The 25236-nt window shown below is 32.6% G+C and overlaps 2 protein-coding genes across 2 annotated transcripts in view; both read left to right on the top strand.

Moving 5' to 3' along the window:
* The window catches only part of LOC139486349 (tetranectin-like), a 133346-nt gene extending 116146 nt beyond the window's left edge, over positions 1-17200 (top strand). Inside the window, exons 4-5 of the mRNA XM_071271220.1 lie at positions 15292-15410; positions 17111-17200. Of these exons, the coding sequence (XP_071127321.1) occupies positions 15292-15410; positions 17111-17125 (134 nt within the window). The 3' untranslated portion in view covers positions 17126-17200. The remainder of the gene's footprint in view (positions 1-15291; positions 15411-17110) is intronic.
* LOC139486656 (uncharacterized) lies at positions 8344-15098 on the top strand. Its single transcript, XM_071271580.1, has 7 exons — positions 8344-8888; positions 10263-10362; positions 10746-10916; positions 11460-11587; positions 12338-12425; positions 14469-14576; positions 15094-15098. The coding sequence occupies exons 1-7, from the start codon at positions 8763-8765 to the stop codon at positions 15096-15098; spliced, it is 726 nt and encodes a 241-aa protein (XP_071127681.1). The 5' UTR covers positions 8344-8762.
* Positions 17201-25236: the final 8036 nt, after the last annotated feature.

Below are 25236 nucleotides of genomic sequence, written 5' to 3'. Positions count from 1 at the left end.
GGAGGATTTGAGGAGAGAAAAGTTAAGAAAACAAGAACTATATACCACTAACATTCTTAAACATGGATTATGGCAATCAGAGAATCAAATCGACAATATGGTCCTATCATATGTGAAAAAAATCTGACAAAATAGAAGCATTAAAAGTTCAATTGAAATTCAGGAAGGAGGTATTAAACCAGATACCAGATGATAAATCTGTGTTCAATTTTACTAAAACCAAAGAGGGCACAAAATCTAGAAAGAATTTAACTGTAGAAGAATTAATAACCAACCTCAAAATGCTAGTGCGACAATCAATCGTGAGGGACAATTTAGATGAAAGCGACAAACACGTCTTAGTTGGGAAAAGAGTTAAGCATAGATTTGATACCAATGGAGAAGACCAATGGTACACTGGAAAGGTTATATCTCAGGTACAAATCTACCATAAAATAGCGACCAAACCGATATAGAAAATGTCATGTAATGATCTATTTATATGGCATATTAACAATGTTGTAGTTCTAGGCTTATACAAAGACTAATAGATATGGGGTTTACATTGAAATAAACCCATTTCTGGTCTTGATATTTAACATGCAAAATAATATTGATTCTTAGTAACCTAGATTTATATTCTCAACTGACACAAAATCTATTTGCAAGTTTCTGTATATTCCTTGGTCATGTAATTTTGCCATTGCTTAGCATGTAATTTCATATATATATTCTTATCATAACCCTGCTTATTAACACTATACTTTGTAGATGATAGCCAAGCAAACGTCATTTTCAACATCATAATATTATAATCAACTTAGTTATAACAGTCCAGGAAATTAACGCAAGTAATTGTGAATTAAATAAATAAGAAGTGTTTATTTGCATATACTGATACAGAACTAAATTAATAAATTTATAATTTGGTAAAACAATGAATGCAAGACATGTTAAATTAAATTAAGATATTATCATTGCAGTGGTATTTTCTATGTGCTTATATATACATGTATTCTATGTAAATCTCAGGTAAAATAAGTGTTTGATACATTTTAATTTATTTTACAGGTTCCTGCATTCCCAGAATGGTTCAACATTGTTTATGATGAGGACAGGGCGGTCTACACCTACCACCATCAGATGATGATTTAAGCCGTGCTGACCTCGTCATATTGATTTAATTAAATATAAAAAAAATTAACATTATTTATTTCTAAATGTTACACTTGAATTACATACTCCCAATATACCATATTAAAATTAGAGATTTCACATTATTTGCAAACATCAAGGTTCAATGAGAATGAAGAGATGGTGGTGATGCAGGATATTCATATTCCCCTGCTCAAAATCTGAAGCCTCAGAACTCATCCAGAGGTCATCTATATGTCTTCAAACAATGGAAACCCACAACTAGCAAATATGTTTGGAATTAGTTTTTCTCAGTGATTAGCATCTTTTTTTATTTTGGTTGATCTCTGTTTTCGTAGTCATAGTCATGTCATGTCATAGTATGTAGAGTCCATTTTCTCAATCTGTAGAAACACAAAAAAGATGTGGTATGATTGCCAATGAAACAACTCTCAAACCAAGACTTAAAAAAGTATTAAATATAAGCAATTATAGGTTACAGTATGGCCTTCAACTAGTATATATTACTGTTTCGGGGCTGTGCATGCCTGCTTCTGGAGTCAGGATTAATCTGCTGTTTTGAAGGTCAACTGATGTCAAATTTGTCAAAGGAGCTATATTATTGTAGTCCGGCGGCTACAAGCATATTTCAGACGAATTGTGCACATCCTGTTACAAACATGAAATTTGGCATAGACCTTCCTCAACTATTACTCTTCTTTTTCAGATAGGGAAGCATTTGAAAAAAATGTCTCACTTCCGGTAAAATCCAAAATGGCGGACGTCATACTTAAATCAGCCCAATATCGAAGGCTAGCGTGTAAAAATGTGTTATTATCATGCTACTATCATAATATTTGGTACAGACCTTTGTGTTTTACTACTTTTGGATAAATTAAATAGATTAGATGTCTTCAGAAACCCCACTTTCGGTTAAAATCCAATATGGCTGACATTGTACTTAAATAAGCTTATTTTTTAGGGAGGGTAACTGAAATGTGTTTTAATGTTTACATTGTGTATGAACCTTTCTTTGGTGTTTCTGATGGATATAATGCATAAGACATATGTCTTAAAAACCCTTTCTTCCGGGTATATCCAAAATGGCGGACAGAGAAATATCAATTTTTTTATCAAATTTTCATTTTTTTCAATATGTAAAGAAATGATTTTATTTTGTGCTGGTCATTAAACTTTTGGCTTAAAGTTATCCTCAAAACCACTTATTCTAGCATGTTGAAAATATTTAGATATAAAGTTGACACTTCCGGTTAAAAATATGACGTAAATTTCAAAGATGAGTCCTCAATCTATTTCTTCGATTTAGAGTTTTGGATAGATTGATCAAAACAAAATAAAATCACTACTATAGTACTAAAAATTATTTAAAATTATTACTATTTGGCCAAGAATACATGTTTATTCACAGTCACCATGACATGCACACATCGCAGTGCACGGGATACCCTATTTTCCACATTAAAAATGACCGCGGAATCCTTTCTTACATCCACAATGTATAAGCTTTTGACAAAATGATGAGGCCTCAAAAAGAGTTTTTCAAGTTATCCTCTTTGTCCCCGCCTGGAGTGGGTAGCATAAGAGCCAAACCCAAGCTCGTCTCCCCAAACACCTGCCTAAGTATATTGCATTATTTACATGCTGGAAAAGACTAGACCAAGTTGAGGGAATAGCCTCGAAAAGCCGTCCCTGTTGCGCAAATAGTTATTTTCTTGCTTCGTTAACCATGTTATACCCATCTGCTAAGTTTGTGCGATCTTACAGTAAAACCCCGGTGATTTAGTCTGATTAATCATCATTCTTTTTGTTAAAGTCACATCTTCAAATGCAATCAATGTCTCCCACATAGTCTTTTCCCCCCTTTCAAGCAAAGAGAGAACCATATCACAACAGGTAAAGACATGGATAACAATAAGTGTTTCAGATCACCCAGATCACTCATTGCCTAGTGCATTTGAAAGGCCATTGATAGATATTAATCCAAAGTCTTTTGCCCTCCCAAACACAACGTCTACCCCTATGTCACGGAATAGCGAAACAGTATTGACAACATCATCATTAACGACTGTTCGAATCATGACTCGTTTAAGTGCGTGTTTCACTGCATCAGACACATGCACCATGATTTTAGTGTCTGCCTCTAAATGTGAACTTGGTGCTGAACTTGAAATACATTACGTGGTGGATAAGATAGAATATCCTGACCATTTGTTGCTATAACTACCATACGCATCCAAGACTTCATCCACTCGCATTTATGTTTCAAGGTATTTTATTTAGGTAAGGACATAATACCCAATCAGCATACTCAGTAGGCCGCAATTCACAATCGGAGAGCTGATTTCCAACATTTACAAAGACTGTGGTATTGTTTCTCACATCTTAATAAATTCTGCAAAAACACATATTTTCTTGCCTTGTTAACCTAATCTGTTTCTTTTTTTTTTATCTTCCAACAAAACCACGTATCGTTTTCAATGACATTAAACATCAAATCCATATGGTGATGTTGGCTGGTCAATCATCATTCTAAATGCTATAGTCACATCTTCAAACTCCATTAATGTCACCAACGCAGTTCCTTTTCCAGCGAACGTGTTATCTTTTAATGCCTAGTGCATTTGAAAGGTCATTGATTGATATATATCTTATACTTTTCCCCTTCTAAATGCAAACCAAAGTTTGTCTGCCCTATGTCACGGAATAGCGAAACAGTAATGACATCAGTATCGACTGTTGGAGTCATGACTCAGTTAAGTCTATGTTTCACTGCATCAGACACATCTATCTTGATTCTAGTGTCAGTCTCTTCGTGTAAACATGGTGCTAAACTTGAAACATCATCAAGTGGTGGATAACACTAAACATCCTGAGCATTTGTTGCTTCAACTACCTTGTACTCAAAATTGTATTGAGCAAGCTCCTGTGAATGAAAACTTAAAAGTTCTTTCTTACTGTCGTCATCTCTCAGAAAACTTTCCCATCTTTGAGGATGTTTTTAATCCTGGGTTCGTCTGTGTATTCCCTTTCCCCTAAATGTTGCCCTTGCTTCTTTTATCAGCTTTAAAACTACCAGTATTTCGCTATTCCGTAACAAAGGGGCAGACGAACTATTGATTGTATTTGGGGAGGCAAAAATCTTTGGATTAATATCTATCAATGGCCTTTCAAATGCACTAGGCAATGAGTGATCACACACTTTTATTTCTGACCAATACCTTATGACGGGATGTGATACTGTTCTCTCTTTGCTTGAAAAGGAAAAAAAAAGACTGCGTGGGAGACATTAATGGTATTTGAAGATGTGACTTTAACATAAAGAATGGTGATTGATCAGTCTAAATTACCGGGGTTGTACTGTACAAACTTATCAGATCTAACATGATTAACGAACCAAGAAAGTCAATTTTTGCACAAAAGGGAAATCTCATTTTAAGTGAGGCTATTCCCACGACTTGTTCTAGTCTTTTCAAGCATGTAAAACGTGTAATATACTAATGCAGGTGTTTAGTGAGACGAGCTTTGGATTGACTCTTATGCTACCTAGTCTTGTCACTAATGGATTGCGAAGGGACAAAGAGGGTCCCTTTAAAAAAAACTCTTTCTGAGACCTCATCATTTTTTCAGAAGCTTGTACATTATGGATGTAAGGATTCCGCGGTTATTTTTAATGTGTAAAATCGGGTCTCCCGTGCACTGCCTTGTGTGCATGTGGTGGTGATTGTGAATAAGCATGTATTCTTGGCCAAATAGAAGTAGTTTTAAATATTTTTTAGTACTATAGTGATTTTATTTTGTTTAAATCAATCTATCCAAAACTCTACATCGAAGAAATAGATTGAGGACTCATCTTTAAAAATTTTTTGTCCGTGACTTTCTGTCCTCCATTCTATTTGGCAAAAAGGAGTAGGTCCGGTAAGGACCGATTTTGGCCTCAAATTTCAGGTTCATCTGACGAAAGATTTTGACCACTTTTAAAACACTAAAATGTCTATTTCAGTTGAATCAATTAGTATATGTGAACGATTTTAACTGATTTAATCATTTAAAACCCTCGGGGACTAATAGTCCACCAGCAGAGGCATAGACCCAGTGATAGTAATAAAATTAACGGTATCAATTTTCTTGCACCATATGCGCATTTCGACATTACATGTCTCTTCAGTGATGCTCGTGGCCAAAATATTTGAAATCCAAAGCTTATATAAAAGATGAAGAGCTATAATCCAAAAGGTTCAAAAAGTATAGCCAAATCCGTGATAGGAATCAGAGCTTTGCACGAGGGAGATACATTCCTTCTATCATTTTGTAACAGCAAATTTTAATAACACAAAAAAAATCCGAATTTTCATGCCAGTACCGAAGTACTGGCTACTGGGCTGGTGATACCCTCGACCATTCAAAGATATTTTTAAATCATGGTCCGGTAGATATGTTTTGATTTATTTTTATACAGACAGAGATATGGTTCGAATCCCGGCGAGGGAAGAACAACAAATTTGAGAAAGCAAATTTACAGATCTAACATTGTTGGGTTTATGTTCAGACGAGTTGTATATACCTGATGTAAACAGCCATGTATCCCCATCACTGCTGGTGATCCGATGGATAAATCTGTTGTAGAGTTGTCACTGGCTCAGACGTACTTAAAAATATAATTATTTTCTCTGACTGTATCTTACATTAATTTGTAGGATCCTTTACTATAGATAATTTAGCTGATCTGTACAAATAACATCTCCATGCCTTATATATCATGTACTGTAGTACAACGCTAGATTGAAACTGACACGGAAAGGTAACACCAGGCCACCCAAAGCATCATTTTTATGAAGCCCAGCATGGGTTCGAGTCACGGCGAGGGAAGAACAAAAAATTTGAGAAAGCAAATTTACATATCTAACATTGTTGGGTTGATGTTTAGACGAGTTGTATATATATATATACATGGGTTAGGGTTAGGGTAAGCATTATCATCAGAAAATTATATTATGATATTTATTTATCAGACGTTATGTTTGAAAGTAGATTGAAAATTACCAGACGGAAATAAACACTCACAATTATGTTGTATTTGGTACATGTGTAAGGGAGTACACTATATGGTACAAGACGACACTGTTCAAACTTCCCCGAGTTCAATGTATTTTCAAATCGTCATCTGAAGAAGGTTGTCGACATCGTCCGGGAAGACATGTAAAAACTATGTAGGAAGTGAACAAGATCAGATGCCACTTAAATAACCGCACAGCAGATAGTCTTTCCCATAAAAACGGACAAATACACTGTCATAGATGTAATTATGGTCACTGCATCATGTATATAGAAAAATTAACATGAAACCATATGATTGATTAATTTCCCATAACTATCATGGACCTATATCCAACGGAGTCTTGTTAATGAAAGTCGGCCATCGTCTTTTTCATAAAAACGGCCAATTACAAAACTAACAAGTTTCATTTGTGTCCTCTTTTATAATGATGGAAATTAATGCACTTTTTTATACTTTGTAGTTTGGCTGACCTCCCTTCCTTTTCGGAATAGTTTTGTCTGCCGGTCTTTGATCTTTATTTCTTTTTTTAATTGAACCGTTATATTCCTAAAAAGATCCAGTTATGGAAATATGAGAAAGACTTTAAACCCGATTTACTAGATACTGGTGGATATAGTTCATTGAATGTTTCCGAGCACTTGCTTTCACCCCACACATTTGATTGGGGTTCGTGTTGCTTCAGTGTTCTATGTTGTGTTTTATGTACTGTTATTTGTCTGGTTGTGTTTTTTTTCTTCTTATTTAACCACGGCGTTTTCAGTTTATTTTTGATGCATGAGTTTGAATGTCCCTCTGGTATTTTTGGAATAATTCTAAAGCTCATGGTAGCTAAATAAACCACAGAAATTTACACACAATTTTACATTTTTAATTCGACAGCAAATGTTCACTGAAGTAAAAATCTGTTACTATAACTTAACATTTAACAAAATGAGTTTGAATGTTCCTTTGGTATCGTTCTCCCCTCTTTAATTGATATCGTGGAGTATTAATTTGTCTTGTTTATGAACTACCCAAAATTGAATCTCGGACAGTTTGTCTGGTAAACACTTGTAATATTTATGATATATTTTCTTCCTATGTCTACCCGCGAGATATCGTCAGCCTTCGTCTGATCACGATTTGTTAAGAGATTGAACTCAAGGACGTTTGAACAGTTCTGTCCTCTAAGTATTAAATATGACACAATGTGACAGTGATCATTCACTTTTGTCAAATTATAATCAACACTCAGAAATAGTAAATAAAAATATATATCATAATATAATTTCGATTATTTGCAATAACGTATTTTGTTAAAATGATATCTTTATTGTTGTTTTGTTTGGTTATTCATATTTTTTTTCTCGTATTTTTACATATTTTTAGTTATTATCTTTTTGATATTTTGAGTATTTTTTGTTTTTGTTACTAAACATACTTTTATAATTCTGTATAGCTTACACATGTCATTCGACTTAAACTTTCGGTAAACTTTGATTAACAATTTCGATTTATTATTATTACATGAAGAAAGCAGTATAACATATTAATTGGTATTGATGAATCTTTTTATTTATAAAATAGACATTGTGGTTGAGCAGTTGATCAGTCCTTTCCAAAAACGTTTAAGTCTCTTAAAATGTCTTGTTCAACTGAAATAACCTCTACTCCTTTCAAAATCATAACTGCCGTTTTATCTATATTAAACAAATAATTTGGCATTGCTTTTTTAGTTCATGAATTTTCAAAATTAGTTTTTGACGAGCATTCCTATTAGTTCCATTCTTGCTAAAAAAGTATATATGCAAACATTTATAAATAGAGCCCCGAGCCGTGAGAGTATCCTTTTTGTCCTTTTTCGTATATGCTGTGTTGTATTGATTGATTGATTGTTGGTTGCTTAACGTCCAGTGTTAATATTTCATGCATATTCAGGACGAGAACAAGTTCACAATAAATACAATAGGTAGGTCTTGTCACAAAAGAGGCCATCTGGGGTCGTGGAAATTTGCACTAGAAATGAGGGTATAATTGATATGGACAGAAATTTTGCCTTGCAACAGGCCACCTACGAACCCTATGCTGTGTTGTAAGAATAGTGTTTACAAAGGTTTCAAAACCAGATAGATAAGTTTTCAATTACAGACACGAAATTAAAAAAAAAAGTATTACAAAAAATACGGTACGTCTAAGTAAGTTCACAGACTACATTTCATCAATCAACAGAACTAATACAACTGTATATTTTTTTTTTATTCGGTCCAAGCATCACCCAATTAATGATAAATTAACCCTGTTTCACAGCTAGCTTAACCGCCTTCTTGATTGACAGTTGTAAACAATTCTGGTATATTGACATGAGCAACTTAATCAAACATAATGATTCTATGTGACAGTAATAGAAATCCAGCAGAAAATGTTTCTTGCAATACAGAGCATGCATAGCATTTACAACATGTACAAGTTTCGCCTTAAAACCGGAATAGCTAATACACGCGCTTTACCTAACCAAAATGGCCTTGATACATTTCTACCAAAAAATGAATGCATCAATCAATAACAGGATGTATTTGTGTAGAGTTGTAACAACATGCGATTGGTTAATACAGCCTATGGCGCTTATTTGAATATTCGTTCAACCATTCAAATACTACATATAAATATCAAAGTTCTCCAAGACCGTGGCATAATCTGCATGATGGCTCAGCATTACAAGGTAAGATTTCAAAGTATTCAGTAGTATGTAGTTTTTTCCTTTGCTTTTGTGCATGTTTTACATGTCTTTGAATAATGATGATAGTACCTAACCATTGTCATGGAACTTCTGTTCAATATGTCCTTTAAATTTATTCAAACCATTTTAGCTTTAATCCTTATGCAAATTTATTTACATGTTAAACTAATTCGATTTTAAGAAAACAAAATATGGCTTGCTAAAATACGTATATTAATGCAAACCCTACATTTTCAAATGATTTTGATTTCTTGAATACATTATTGATTTCATTATTGTAATTATTTCCAAACTTATAATGTTAGAAACTTTGAATGGAATAAATATTGTATACTTAATACGAATTTTGATAGAATCATACATCTACACCACAATAACTTACCAGTAACTAATCATATGCTTGTGCATACAGTCTGAAAACTTGAAATTTCAAATCATTTGAAAATGTTTAAAATCTCCATGTTATATGGTTTCGAAAACAGTCCTCCCATCTTAATATAGACGAAATAATATGTGGATGTTTGATTATACATTAAGTGTTTAAGAAAATTGCATGTTCTTTTCTTCAAAATTACTTTAACATGTTTAAATTAGTTTGAATATGCATATAGTTTTCCTTTCCATATAACGTGTGTAGATGTAGATTCAATCATTGTACAAGAATAAAAATATTGGAACAACAATAGATCCAAATTTAATTAAAAAACGTAAATCTATAATGATTTCAAGCGCATGCTTATTCACAAACATATTAATGTTTGGCTTAACAATAATAGCAAATTAATAACAACTTCGTGAAGGTTGTGTTTTGAAATAAAAATCAAAGTGGTATGATGATAATTCAAATAATTGTATGAAAAGTATAATGCATTGAAATTGATAACAGTATATTTTTAAAATTTTTGAACATTAATTTAATTCTACGACACAAACCTGTTTTAACATAAAGTGTTACATAAAATTACAATCATACAGAATTCTATGGAAAATTCAAAGCGGAAAGTCCCTAATCAAATGGCAAAATCAAAAGCTAAAACACGGCAAACGAATGGACATCGATTGTCATATTCCTGACTTGGTACAGACATTTTTCTTATGTAGAAAATAGTTGAATGAATCTGGTTTTATAGCTAGATAAACCTCTCGCATGTTTGACAGTAACATAAAATTCGATTATATTGACAACTATATGTGAATAAAATAAACAGACAAAAATATCAAAAGTTAAGTGTTGAGTTGACATGATCATCTGATTCTTGCTTATCATAACAATAGATATGTCAGTAATAATTATGCGAACGACTGGAATATAATTGTATTCACATAATATGTTTTACGGAATTTTATTATTTACAGATATATTTTGTTTTGTTGATTGTCATATTTCTATCAAGTAATACGTGCTATGCACAGGTCATATTAGAGGGCGACACACAAGCACTTTTCGAGGATGGAGGTAATTAAATATTAAATTTTTACATCATTATGAACATCGAATATTACAGATTTGCATATCCATTACATATCATAGTTGTTATAGTATGATGTTTTATACACACCTTTGATGATGATAACAGAGGGACGTCCGATCAAAGACTTCCTCACCTGTTTTATTGTCGGAATAAATATATTGTTTGTGATAAGAAGATTTTAATTGTAATCTGATACATTGGTTATGTGTGTATTTTTCTTCAAACAAACACACATGACTTCATTCATCTACATTAGCTATTTCTGATTGGATTTATTTTTGTTAAGTTTATTTAAAATATTACTCTCACTTATGATAAAACACCAAATGACGATTTTAATTGATTTTTACTAAATATATTTTTGGAGGTGGTACAGGGACTGATTTTTCCCAATTTTTGGCTCTTTTACCGCTGTTACTTCTTGGACTATTGGCGGGAACAACACCATCTGCTACAGCAGCTCAGGCAGCTCCAGCAGCTCCGGCAGCTCCGGCTGTGCCAGTACCAGTTATGGTTGTATCTGTCCCTGTAGCGCCTAGTAAGTATAGTTTGACAATCCTATTATACATCGCCCAACAGCATAACAAATATGTTCAATGGAAAAACAGCTCGTAATCCAAATCTGAAAAATACAGCATTTTTCTAAGAGAAGCCATGCCATGAGTTCACAGTCTTTTTTTGTATGCTGATGAGGATAAAGTTTTATAAAATCTTCTGGAAGCTTATGGTTTTATGTACCTTTAAAGTTCCATCCATCCGATCAACTGTACAAAATAAAAGATTTAATCAATAGCTGGTCAACACATACATTAAAATGTAGAAACATCAACTGATGTGTATAATAAAAATGTCAATGCGTTTATTGCACAGCAATTTGGTCTGTTGTGGAAACTTGTATCATTGACAATCAAACTACATTTCGTTGTCAAAACAATGCATGTAGCTTCTGTATTTCCGATTCATTTAAGCATTGTCATTAATTTGTAACGTTTCTGAAATTACGGTATTGTTTAATATTTTTTTTATAAATTATGTTTAAAAAAAAAAATTAGCACATATGGTTTTTTTCCCATTTAAATAGCGCCGCCATGTGTTTCGGAAACTTGCCCTCCTGGATTCATGGTCTTACCAAACCAAGCAAGTAGTACAAACTGTTATTCTGATAGTGGTGCACTGCCTGCTAATAATAGAAATTGGAATCCAGCTCTGGTGAGTGTGTTAATTATTCACTATTTGGAAGACGAGGTTGTTACTTCGAACACAATCAAGAACCAAAAACCGTTTAATATATTATATATTCTGTAGGCAGAATATAAAATTTCAATACAGATATATTTGATGTTTTTATTAAACAAGTGACATTATAAAATTCTTAATACCTGACTTAAGTAATTTCCTAGAAGTGTTATAAATGACTGTATTATCTGCTTGTATATACGACGAATGACAACTTTCAAACCCTTTTGTAAAAGTGTATGTACAATGTTCTTGATCATGTCACTGAAGTTGTTCCTATATTTGACCTATAAAGTTCATTTGTTGAAAGTCTGGTTAATTTACGGTAATAGAAAGAGATAATTTGTTTGATGTTTGAAGAGCATTTGACGCTTTTTATGATGTTGATCGCAGTCGAGATCAATAGGACATAATTTAATCTTTTTAACACAATAATAGTTTGATAATAAAGTATGATAGTAGAAACAAATACCTGAATAATCTTTGACGTAATACTGGGACATAATTTGAGTCACGAGATGCATTATATGGGAGACATATGAAGATGAATAAGGAGTTTATTATAAAAAACAAAAACTGCTAAAACTTGAAAAAAACTGGCTGAGAATAAACATGATAAACGATGACTAGTTTTGACAATTCAAGAACACTTTTTTTTCAAATAACAACTATCTATGTATTCACATAAAGATTTTGTGACGAATATCATCTTACTAATTTCAGTTGGCTTGTACCATGACACCGGGTGCCTACCTGTGGAGACCAAATACTGCAGCAGAAGCCGATGCTGTTAGAAATAAATATAGCATTCGTAAGTTGAGAATGTTATTGTATTTTCTATTAAAATAAAGTTATTCATGTATTCAGTCATCTCGAATTACGAAATAAATGTGATAACAAAGATAACAAAACATGCGATAGCAAATCTAATCCGTTAGCAAGATGTTTGAACTAATACATTAATCTGTATTACGATACACTTATATCTTCCCAAATACGTTCGAACACTAAAGACAGTTCACAGATTATGTAGCTGCTGGGGGAAGATGGGTGCATTATTTATTTTTTCTAAAAAAAAGAACAAATGTGTAAGACAGTCATTTAAAGATCAAAATTAGTTCTGTATTTAATTGTTCAATTAGCGCAATGCAAAATTTTGTAAAACAAAAAGGTAAAAATAGTCCCTCGACAGCGACTCGATCTACCTTAACTGTCCCTTATCTAAACCCTAACGCAATTATTGTATAAGGTCATGTGTTGCGTTCAAAGCAGTTGTCTGAATTGATCATTTTCTTAATGCTGAATTTGTGTCCTCTAATTACATAGACAAATAAGGGGGATAGTTCCGCTACAGCTAACTGTAACATTTCTCAACCATTAGGCAGTCGTTTCATAAGGCAGTAGATTGTTATTGTCGCAACCAAATAATACAGGAACATCTATTTTAACATCATTTCAACAGTTTTTATTATTTTTGCAGTAATATAGTATTTCAAATCATTGTATCACATGTTCCTCAAAACGTGGTGTACAGTACAAACATTCTTTATTTAAACAAGAACTGACATTATAATAGAACTTGCAAAAGATAAGCCAACTAAATTAATTTAAATTGAGTTTAATATTGTTAAATGTATGTATCTGTGTATCAGTGTAAGTCCTGGAATTATAGTACCCGAATCATAGTGTTTCCCTGTTTGCACGCTTACACAAACCACATCTTGTACTAAACATTTCCGACGATGAACATATCGTACCTCATGGATTATTTATATGTATGTCCTGTCGTACCTGACGGAAGATTTATATGTGTGTCATTTCGTACAAAATTTCTCATATTGAAAAAAAAACCATAGTAAGTTCTTTAATTGGTTACATAAAATGCATATTCCTTTGCACACATTTTCATTCATTGCTTTTTTCTTGGAATAATAATAAATTCTTTGCATTTCACTACAACTATAAAAGTTCAATTTATTACAGATCTTTAGAAATTTTTCTAACGCTGTGATGCGTTTTTTAATTTTTGCCAGATATTCATCTTTATCCATCTAGTGCATTTAAAAAAATGTCCATTTACCCCTACTTTTCTTTTCATAATTTTTTTACTTATAGTTTAAAGGGTCATATTTGATTTTTTTTTTATAAAATCCTTGTTATTTTTTCATTGTTATTGAAAGAAAAAAGGTGTCAATGTTAAATACATGAAAAATGTAGAGAGAATCATATCCCGCCAAATTTTCAATGGCTTATATACAAAAAAAACAAGCACACGGACTTTGATTTTTTTCTGCTTTTTTGGTTCCTTTATTTATAACAATTGTTATAAAAGCTTGTTATTTTGAAACAGAGTAGCGAACATCCTCAAATAAAATTATCTCTACATAATCTACCAATTACTTGATATATCTTGTAGAATAGAACAGTATACATTAAATATTAAACATTTGTAACACTTACAACGGGTCAGAATAAAGTATCTTTCCCGTTTTGAATGACACATTTATGTTTAAAGAAAATCAATACCAATATTGCACAGAGCCACTCAGTAAAGAAATATTGACAAATAGACAGTAGCGAACAAAACAGCATTTTCCACTTTCTACATGTAGCTCTGATAAATTCTCACTCGAGAAAGAAATAGTTCCAATTAATTCCATAATGTAAAGATAACCTCTGATTATATTGACATTTAGTCAGAAATCTTGTTACTTTTGTCTTTATTTCACGAGTGAATCTAGTGTTGTCTATTATTTATGAACTACGAAGACGATTTCAGGAACATATTTATAACATGTATAATAAATCTTCTGATTTTCGATGAAACTCATTCAAATAATCTTTATTTTTACAGCCAATATTGTACCTGTATGGACCGGTGGAAATGATATAGCCTTGGATGGGACCTTCACATTTGCCATAGAAAATAGTCCATTAAATGCTACTCCTCCATTTGGAACAGGTAAATTTTACTTTTTTATGATAATTCAGGAAAAGCATATGTACACATCATACAGATAAGCAATTTAGTTTTTACGTCAATTTTTGTTAGTGTTATAAACCTTCGATTTTTTTTTGACACAATTTATTCTTCAAGAGGAGCAAAATCATACTATCGGGAAAATTGACATAAATAGATATGACTGGAATGAGACAACAAACAAACGACAAACACACGCATGTGTCATTCATTTGGGGTTTATGACACTTGGACACATATCGATGACTATTGGGGACAGAACCGTTATCTATTATACATAAACGTTAAAACAGCACTGAAACTGTGAACAGGAGTGGGGTTTTCTTTTATGGAAACATTGCAATTTCAGTTTAGGATATCCATAACATTATTTTGTTTGACTAGTGTAAGTATTTTTCTGCCTGGATCAAGATGCTTAATTGGATAGCGGCAGAGCATTTTTTTCAATTTTATTTTCTAAATACATATATGGACTGTAAACTTTGAGTATATTTACTAGCCTAGAGGAATTATTATTCTATCTTTTTCTATCATGTTACTTGTGATATCTTCAACAAGACGAGGCAACGTTTATTTTGAAGTTGGTTCATTACTTTAGTAGGAGGGTTAAACAAGACTATCTTTTATATTGGTTTGCTTCCTTTTGTGGTAATTTAAAAGACATAGTGCGAATTAAATAGACTGTAAATGATTTCAGGTACACTTAATCCTGCACCAAATATTGACTGTGTGCAAATACAATTCGACAGCGCCAACTGGTTTTGGGCTAACGTGGCATGTACCACGCCTCTTCGCTACATATGCGAGTTACCACGAGTAAGTATGATCCTTCATTTAGCTTATGTGTGGAAATAATCTATTTCCGTAAAAAAACATTAATATATAACTACAATTAACACATCATAAAGATTTTAGTACAAGTCTCCGGTAGGACAATCACAAGACAAAACATGCAATGAAAGATACATGTCTTAACAATAACACTGTGTTCTATGGTGAGTAGTATTTTAACACTTATTGTGATAACTCTGTTTTAAATAATCCGATTACATTTAAAATAGTCAATGTCGAGTTTTGTAGATTATTAACAGGTGTCTTGCTGCTTTGGGTCACTCATCGTGAAACGTGTGCCCATTTGAAGAATATCTATCTTATCTTGTGTTGCTGTAGGATATCATTTTCATAAAAAGATTATTGATAAAGAAGTATTTTTATTTAAATCTAAGCTCTGAACTTCTCTCCAATATAATGTAAATTGTTAACGTCAAGTCACAAAAGTTCGTGGTAAGGTTAGATTTACAAATATATGCTAATATAACTGATTATTTTATCCACAATGTGCATTAGATGAAATAGAATAATTAGTATTATAACATTTTAACACATTAACATTTTGGTTAATATTTATTATTAAAAAAGGCAATTTAGGCAAATCGTCAGTTTGGACTCTCTTAAACTAACAATGGACCAGCAATTGTCTTTTAAATTTGAGAAAATTTTGAAGCAGTAAAACTGTTCAATTTAACTCTTTACCTAGGACAAATTTAAAAACGAAAACTTAAAGAGCAGAAAGTAAGATAAAAAATACTGAACTTTGAGGAAAATTTTAAATGGAAAGTTCCTAATCAAATGGTAAAATCAATATTTCAAACGCAAAAAACGAATGGACAACAACTGCTTTTTCATGACTTTTCTGAAGTAGAAATGGTGGATTAAACCTTGTTTTATAGCTAGCTAAACCTAAAGCTTTTATCTTTTATCATATGATCATGTATACTCATACAATTTTTTTCCTCAAATATTTTTTTTAAAGACATGTCAACTAATCATAATATGAATTTTGTTTATTGTTCAATACTTTCTTTTTATTTCTCTTTTTAACATTAATGTAGTATATTAGATTTATTAGTTGAAAATTATGATCTCTGATACTTAAATTTGATGATATTAGACACTATCAAATAAAGATTATATACAATTCCAATAATTAGCTCAAATGGAAGCATGTGTGTCTGACCTTCTTGTAATCGTTTGTTACCGCAAGTTACCTTATTTCAGCACGTTTATTCTGATGGACAGTAATATATATAAGTGGCTGAATTGACGTTAATCTATTTAAAAGTATACAGAAAACTACCAGTTTTATGTGGTCACAAATTCAGCCGACAAGGGTGCCAGAGAAAAAACTAGTAAATGTTCTTTATAATTAACAAATATTTTCTAATCTGTACATCTTTACATAAATAAGGCCGTTAGTTTTTTCGTTTGAATTGTTTTGCATTGTCATTTCGGGGCCTTTAATAGCTGACTATGCGGTATAGGTTTTTCTCATGGTTGAAGACCGTACGATGACGTATAGTTGTTAATTTCTGTGTCATTTTGGTCTCTTGTGGAGAGTTGTCTCATTGGCATCATACCACATCTTCTTTTTTTATATATACCTTGTGATCTTAATTTTTGACTTAAACGTTAGGTATTTGTATGTGTCTCTTACTTTATAGTGTTGTATTTTTCAGAGAGTTTGTCCATAGAGAGTTTGCTGCAATCGTAGTACGTCCTGGAAACTTTATTGTTGCTGCCTGGTGTAATAAAAACATTGAAGCAGATTTTAGTTTTCTTTAAAAAAAATCAGAAGGAATATATCAAGTTATCAAAAGTACCAGGATTATAATTTAGTACGCCAGACGCGCGTTCCGTCTACATAAGACTAATCAGTGACGCTCATATCAAAATATTTATAAAGGTGTTATCATACACTTTTAGACGCAGAAAAGTTCGAGCAACGAGAAAACCCGACCTTTCCGAACCTTAACCACTCAAAAAGGCCAACATAAAAAAAACTTTGCACAGTGCTAGTTGTGACGCTAACACACATTTTTGGATATAGAGCTTTCATTGTAATGTGTACTAGTGTTTGTCTGTTTGTCTTTGTAAGCCATGGCGTTGTCAGGTTTTTTTTTATTTATGCATTTCACTATCTGGTTTCTTTTGCTCCTCTTTTCTAGAAGATAGTCCCATACTTGCCGCCAAATTGAAAATAGCCACCAATAGGCAATATGCCAGGTCCAATATAATGGTGAACCTAATTACTTTATAGTAACAGCATGAAATTTTGCAAAGGGATAGTTATGACGCTAACAAAGGGGTTTGGTTATGGAGCCATTACAAAAAATAGCCCGTAAGGCCACCAAATTCAAAATGGCTACAAATAATTTCAAAAGAAGGTAAACCCAATGTTGGTGTAATTAATATCATTAATGTAACAACCAGAAACATTATACAGTGTTAGTAATGAGTTTTTTAAACACTTTTGAACATGAACAATTCAAATATGGCCACCAAATTCAAAATGGCCAACAATAGTCAAGAGGCTAAGTTCAATATATTTGTCGATTGACCACTCTATAGTAAAAGCATGAAACTTTGCATAGTGTTAGTTATATTGATAATGAACATCATGAACATCTTCTAAAATAAAGGCATCTTATTGAATCCATTAAAAGCATCTGTACCCCATTCATTGTTGTCTTTTGTTAGCTTGTTTAAGTCTAGATCCAACATTCGGGATTGTTCATATTTTCATTCGAAATTAACAATAGAACAGCTGCTGATGTATAGTTGTACAGAGAAGAAGACCAGAAACCCATAGTTTGTTCTTATTTAGAAATTATGATCCACTGTTAGACTATAAAACAAGATCTAGTAGACACTTTCTCCAAGCATTGACTTCTTGTACTTGTTTTATACGACAGAGTGATATTCATGTCTACTTCGATGGCCAAGAGTGCCTGTTGTCGTTATATCTAAGAAGGCAATGTTTGCACAACCAATCTATCGCATAATGTTTTCACTTTGTCTGCTGTAGATAATTCAGTAGATCAAAAGATTCATTTCATGGAACCTGCATATTGTTTATCCAACATTTTTCATAGGATGTTCGAGGGTTTTCTTTTCAAATATTTGACCAATCTGAAACTAATTTGTAATACTTTTAAACCGGAGAGTTGAGCAAATCACCCGTCAGCAGAAATGTGAATAATCGAACCGGATATATCAAAAGTGGAAGGTGATCTCACAAATAATAACTCTGCATTTGAAGTTGCATTAAAAGTGGAAGTCAAATAGCTTAAAGATGTTGCCGAAAATTCCAGCGGAAAGGCTGAAGTTGGAACAAATCTTGCTTCATCGTTGCCGCTGGATGTGAATAAACTTTCAGCAATCTGCACTCCTTCCTTTATTTTACGAAGAGGTTAAACTATCAATGCTACGATATTTATTGAATTCTAAAATTTGAATGCCCCACACCAACTTATTTAACTACCGTAAATTATGTATAAAATATAATTCTATAGAAAATCCCCCTACTTCCCTTTTCACGAATATGAACTGCCGAATAAGACTATTTACCGGATTTTTAAAAACATAGGCAACACGACGGGTGCCACATTTGGAGCAGGATCTGCTTACCCTTCGGAGCACCTAATATCACACCCATTTTTTATGAGGTTCGTGTTGCTTAGTCTTTAGTTTTCTATATTGTGTCTTGTAAACTATTATGTGTCTGTTAGTCTTTTGTTTTTTTAGAAATGGCGTTATCAGTTTATTTTCAGTTGATCGCCTCTCCTTTCACTTTATTGTTTATAATAATTTCAATAACGTCCATATGCACATAGGACACAAGTTCCTTGAAGTTTAACACTCATATAACGGAGTTTCGTAGAGCTGTTAGAAAGCTAACTCCAGGTCAAACTCTTGATGATGGTTTTAAGCAACCCTTTCTCACAGTATAAAACTAGAACCGGATCTATTGTGAGGAAAACTTTGTCATGATGTTCGGCGGCCTATACATAGAAATGGCTACGTTCAAAGCCCTTTGTAGTTTAAAAGACGATAGTTGATTGCCAGTGTTTAAGTAAATGATCAGGTTAAATTACATAGTACAGTAGATTAGGCGTATAATAAAGAGGAAAATCTAGACTTTAAAATGTGCTGGTTAGAAAGGCCAAACAATCTCCTTGTTTTGAAATCCTGCTATTTAAATTGACAGTATTGATATGTGTAAGTTATATACGTGAGACTAACGCCTTGTCGATCAAACAAAGTCAGTCTATGGTTGAATAAGGAGAAACAACCAAAGACAAAAATACTAAAAATCACTGTATTTTGCGAGTCATTCAAGAGATGGAAATATCGCTCAGTGAATTGGTACAATCTGTCTTAGAAAATTCTGTCAAACTGTCTAGATAATTTGTCGTCTCGAACAGATGCTCAATCTGTAGGGTATTCTTTTATTTTGGTGACTCTGCACATTCTGAATATTGGACACGATGGACACATAATAACAATTTGTTGGACATTGATAATAGCTTAACCCCGAGTTCAAGACGAATCAAATGTTCCTGGGAACTGGCGAGATTTTTGCGTTTAGAAAATAAGTTATTTTTTTCCCTGACAAAATAATACAAGCTGGTATAGTAACTGAAAAGAACAACCCCATTGAAAATACTGCTGAGCATAGCTACAATGTATGCATTATTGATCTTATGTTCACATGAGAGGGCAGATACCAGAGTGTTGAATTTGCCTAAGATACTCCACAGACAAAATCACAACAAAATATTGATCAGAACACTTGATACAGATGTTGTATCGACTGTGTCTTGTTTCAACAGACTGCAGATAGAACAATTGTGGAAAGGGTTTGTAACTAGTTTATTGAACTCAGAAGTGTAACAATGCATTTATTTTAATATGAAGTCAAAAAATTCACCGGTTATGACAGACAGTATCGACTTTTACTTGAAAGAATAAGATATCAGCTTGGGACAAATGGGCCGTATGGAATAACTGGCAGATTCATTTTGGCAAATTATTGAAAATCCAAATGAAGTGGCAATATCATAAACAATTAAAAGTCGTAGAACGGTTAGTTACAGTCAGGATTATACTGTATTTAAGTATTTAGCGGAATATTCTTATTGATTTTTCCCCCTCATTTTTGTTGAGGGATTAACAAGAAAAGAAGGCGAGACACTGGGTTCCGCGGAACCCTTACGATTTTGTTTTAATACAAAGGCAGCTGATTTTCTCTTGATACATTGGTTCTTAAAAACTAATGGCCAAAATGATATATCAGAGTGCTGAAAATGGCACACACAATTAAGCAGTTATTTTCAAATTACCTATTATTAATCCGTATTGGGAAACAAAAGTGTATATGTTACAGTGAATTTGTATAATCAGTGATTATGTAGAATCCCTGATTTTTCAGGGATTATGTAGAATCACTAAACTCATTAGTGATTATATAGATTCCCTGAAAATGACCAGTGATTTTACATAATCACTGAACATTTTGATAATTATTCTACAAATTCCCTAATATGATTTCAGGGATTATCAATAATCTAAAGATCCTTTGTTTGATAAAAAATAAATATAGACATATTATTACAATTTTATTTGTAATTCCTTGAAAGATTTTATTGAACAGTTTTTATTCCTGATCTTCTTCTACATGTACTAGGTTAATCTTAAGTGAACAGTTTTTCAAGTGATATTTAATTCAATTGTTGAACCTCATTATTTCACAAACAATCAAGTATGGCACAGGCACAAATGTTGCTTGGGTTAGAGCAAACGTATGCTCAAAAGTTACTGCAAAAGTAAGGGACTTGTTGTTAAACCTATAGTTAGCAAAGAATTCACGTGGACAAATGGATCTAGTTGATATACAATCATTAAGTTTTGACGATTTTAAATACATTATGGTTTACCAAGATCATATGACAAAATTTGTTGTTCTTCGGCCTAAGAAATCAAAACGGGCAGCAGAGGTTGCAATGCAGATTCTTGATATATTTCTTCTTTTTCTTTCCCTCAAAGCCAAGGAAGTGTCGAACGTGCAAATGCTGATATCAAAGATATTACAATTACATGGATGCGGGATAATGGTGTTAAAGACTGGCCTGTTGGAATTAAATTTGTCCAATTTCAAAAAAATCCAAGCTACCACTCTGGCATTAAACGCACACCATATAAAACAATGTTTGGAGTAGAGGCAAAGGTTGGCCTAACCACATCCTCCTTGCCAGATGAAATAATTTCGCTCTTAAATACAGAGGATGATCTGAAAGATATTACCAACACAGGATTTTGTGATAACGAAGACAATACATGTGATGTCGTCGCTATCAATTGGAATATTTATATTATTAATTTCAATATTCCAATTGATAGCGACGACATCACATGTATTGTTTCTTAAAAGCCAGCGTCAAATGCAAATTCATGTTCAAATTGTAAATCAACAGTGCATGTTATTTGTGGTAAAGCAAATGGTGAAGAAGGTTATGGGACATCTGTTTTGTGCTTTTGTGTTCAAATGAACAAGAAATACAAACCGAAAGAACTAATGCAACTATGTGTACAGAAAAAAACAAGCAGAACGAATGATCAACAGATCGAACAAAGTTTTAGAGGAGGCGGACATTGGTTGTAATGTTCTGATACCAATCCCACATGTTGACAGAGGAAAGGGAGACACAAAAAACATTATAGCCATTGTTCATCAAAAGACTGAAAAAGGATATCGCTTGGCCACAAAACATGGTATCCTGCTCGGATCCTACAATAAACCAGTTCTGGGTTGCGGATTCCTTTTTTTGGTACCTTCAGATGTGTGTACTGAAAATTTTATTTCCTTAAGACGTGCTGTAAAATCCGATTCAATATGTGAAGGACAGGGTTTTTTAAAATGTGGATGTTGTGGAAAAAACAGATGTGAAACCAACAGATGGATGTGGAAAAGCAGGACAAGAGTGCAATAGTCGGTGCCATCCAAATTTAGTTTGTAAAAATAAATGATTGTTTTTAAATATTGTGCTTGACATTTTAAAATATTGTTTATAGTGCCTAACATTTTAATATATTAATATATTGTGCTGATCATTTTATTACATTGTGCTTGACATTTTATTACACTGTGCCGAACATTTTAATATTATCAGGTTATCATTTTTTAACATATTGTGCTAAACATTTTACAATGTATGTGAATAATTATGTTTTAATATGATTCTATAGAATAAATTATTTAATTTTATTTTTTTTCTTTAAAAATTAAACTAATTGTTCATTTCAGTTATTATGCATAATCCCTGACGTTTTTTCTAGTGATTATAAATAATCCCTGAAATTTTCAGTGATTATATATAATCCCTAAACTAACCAGTGATTCTACATTATCCCTGAAAATTTCAGGGATTCTACATAATCACTGATTATACAAATTCACTGTAACATATATACCGTATTGAAAACAGTTAAACAGTTAAGAAACATAAATGTGATAAAGAATATACATTCAAAGAAAAAGAGGTGCACCAACAGAAAATAGAAACTGCAATCTTTCTCTTAATTTCATCGGATATACAATAATACAATACTTATTTATTAACATCTCACCATCAATAATATCGGATCTCAAAATTTTAACTCTTACCAAAATTTCTCATACTATCTCACAGTAATATTTTTCTAAGCGGAACTCGAGCTTTATCTAGAACTCTTACTCGAGTTAATATTCGAACTCAAAATGATACTTGAACTTCAACTCAAAATCTAACTGGAACTCGAACTCATTAACATGTCTTCAAATGTTATCAACACTTCACTTGTCATCTGATAAAAAAAACTAGAGTTAGATAAAATATATCAACTTTTCCTCAGAAACATGGACAGATGTAGCAGAACAAGAACACAAAATAGTTCCGTTTATTATAAGTTAAAAGATTTATTTATTACATATCAACTGGGAACATTATATGTTCCTGATATCAATATAACTACGCGTCTTTTATTGTCAATCTGTATTAGCACTGAATTATCAGATGCATTGTATATCTTATAACGTACCAAGGTTGCGCGATTAATCGAACGGAAATATCATATATGAGTAATACATAAAGCTTTCATACCATGGCGATGAACGCTGGACATATTATGTACAATGAACACGAAACGATGTATGAAAAATGGGTGCAGGATGATAGAACTGAGACAAAAAATTGGTTTCCACAGTTCGAATAACTGACTTATGAAGCGTTGTGTAATTACGGTTATGTTAACCATTTTTTAATTCCTTACGAAAATAGTTTTTATTAACGTTTCGAGTTTATGCCATTTTAAACACGGCATTTCGGGTTTCATTTACACGGTGCGAATGGACACGCTCGTGAAATTATTCTGTCTGCAGTCTAAAAGGAACGTGTTACCTATTAGCACAAATATCCTCGGTCTTCCGAGATGAAAGATTCTTTACCTGGAAGCCGAAACTTATTTGCATAATACGGCATCATCGGAGACAAACATTCGTTTTCCCCATACAACAAATGCAATTAAGAAATACTAAAGATGACTTCAACTTTGACAATTACTTGACAATAAAATGTTACTGTATCTATATTTAACAATTCGATAGATTGATAAAAATATCAATTAATGAATAATCAAAATACCTAAAAAAAATGTTCAATCATGATATAGTTATTATATTTTAATTCAGCCCAAGCGTTGCAAGAAATGCTGTTATGCCAGCAACGTTGTTCTATAGATAACGTTAACAGAATAGTGCATAGTTCCCGCCAAAATCCGATAATAAGATTATTTCCGTTTTAACGAATTTAAGACATCGGTGACCCCTTTTTTTATTTATGCTTTTAAAATCTTCCCTGAAGCTGCAACTTATGCATAAGTTTGAAGGGAAAAACATTAGTAGATTTTTGTTTATTTGAAGAAAAATCTATTATAAATTAAAAATGGCGGGAAATGGCCAAAGGCCTCCAAAAATAAGGAAACAGAGACAATTACATGTGTTTAAGGTACAAATAACATTTGACTGTATTTGATATTCCAGTTGAATATCGTTTTTCAATAATTTTGCCATTTTAAAGCAATTTAGAGTGCTATTTTTATATTTTTGTATAACGCGATTCTTTAAGTTTTGATGACGTCATATCTCGAAAACGACATCGGTGACCCCAAAATTTTTTCCGCCTAAAATATCGTAATAAATATGATCTGTCTACATGCAAAATTTCAATGAATTATTATTAGTAGTATAAATAGTGTGATTTCCCTTTAACAACGACCGCATCTTTCTTTCTTACATCAACATGTACAAGCTTCTGCCAAAATGATGAGGCCTCAGAAAGAGTTTTTTTAAAAGGATCCTCTTTGTCCCTTCGCCATCCATTAGCGCCTGGACTGGGTAGCATAAGAGCCAATTCCAAGCTCGTTCCCCTAAACACCTGCCTTAGTTTATGCTGGAAAAGACTAGACCAAAATGAGGGAATAGCCTTAATAAGCATTCCTTTTTGCGCAAATAGTTATTTTATTGCTTCGTTAACCATGTTGACCCAATCTGTTAAATTTGTGCGCTCTTACAGTAAATTCCGGTGATTTAGGTTGATCAATCATCATTCTTTCTGTTAAAGTCACATCTTCAAATGCCACCAATGTCTCACACGCAGTCTTTTTTCTTTTCAAGCAAAGAGAGAACTGTATTACAACCGGTAAAGGCATAGATCACAATAAGTGTGTGTGATCCTCATTGCCTAGTGCATTTGAAAGGTCATTGATA

This window comes from Mytilus edulis, chromosome 8 (genome assembly GCF_963676685.1).
Source record: "Mytilus edulis chromosome 8, xbMytEdul2.2, whole genome shotgun sequence".
NCBI classification, from domain to species: domain Eukaryota; kingdom Metazoa; phylum Mollusca; class Bivalvia; order Mytilida; family Mytilidae; genus Mytilus; species Mytilus edulis.
This window is presented reverse-complemented; position numbering and strand designations above follow the sequence as displayed.

Bases quoted from the DNA above. Each gene is read 5' to 3' on its own strand.
- LOC139486656 (XM_071271580.1), top strand. From the start codon at position 8,763: ATGCGATTGGTTAATACAGCCTATGGCGCTTATTTGAATATTCGTTCA. The intron at 8,889-10,262 runs GTAAGATTTCAA...TATTATTTACAG, and splicing joins TGATGGCTCAGCATTACAAG to ATATATTTTGTTTTGTTGAT. The intron at 10,363-10,745 runs GTAATTAAATAT...ATATTTTTGGAG, and splicing joins AGCACTTTTCGAGGATGGAG to GTGGTACAGGGACTGATTTT.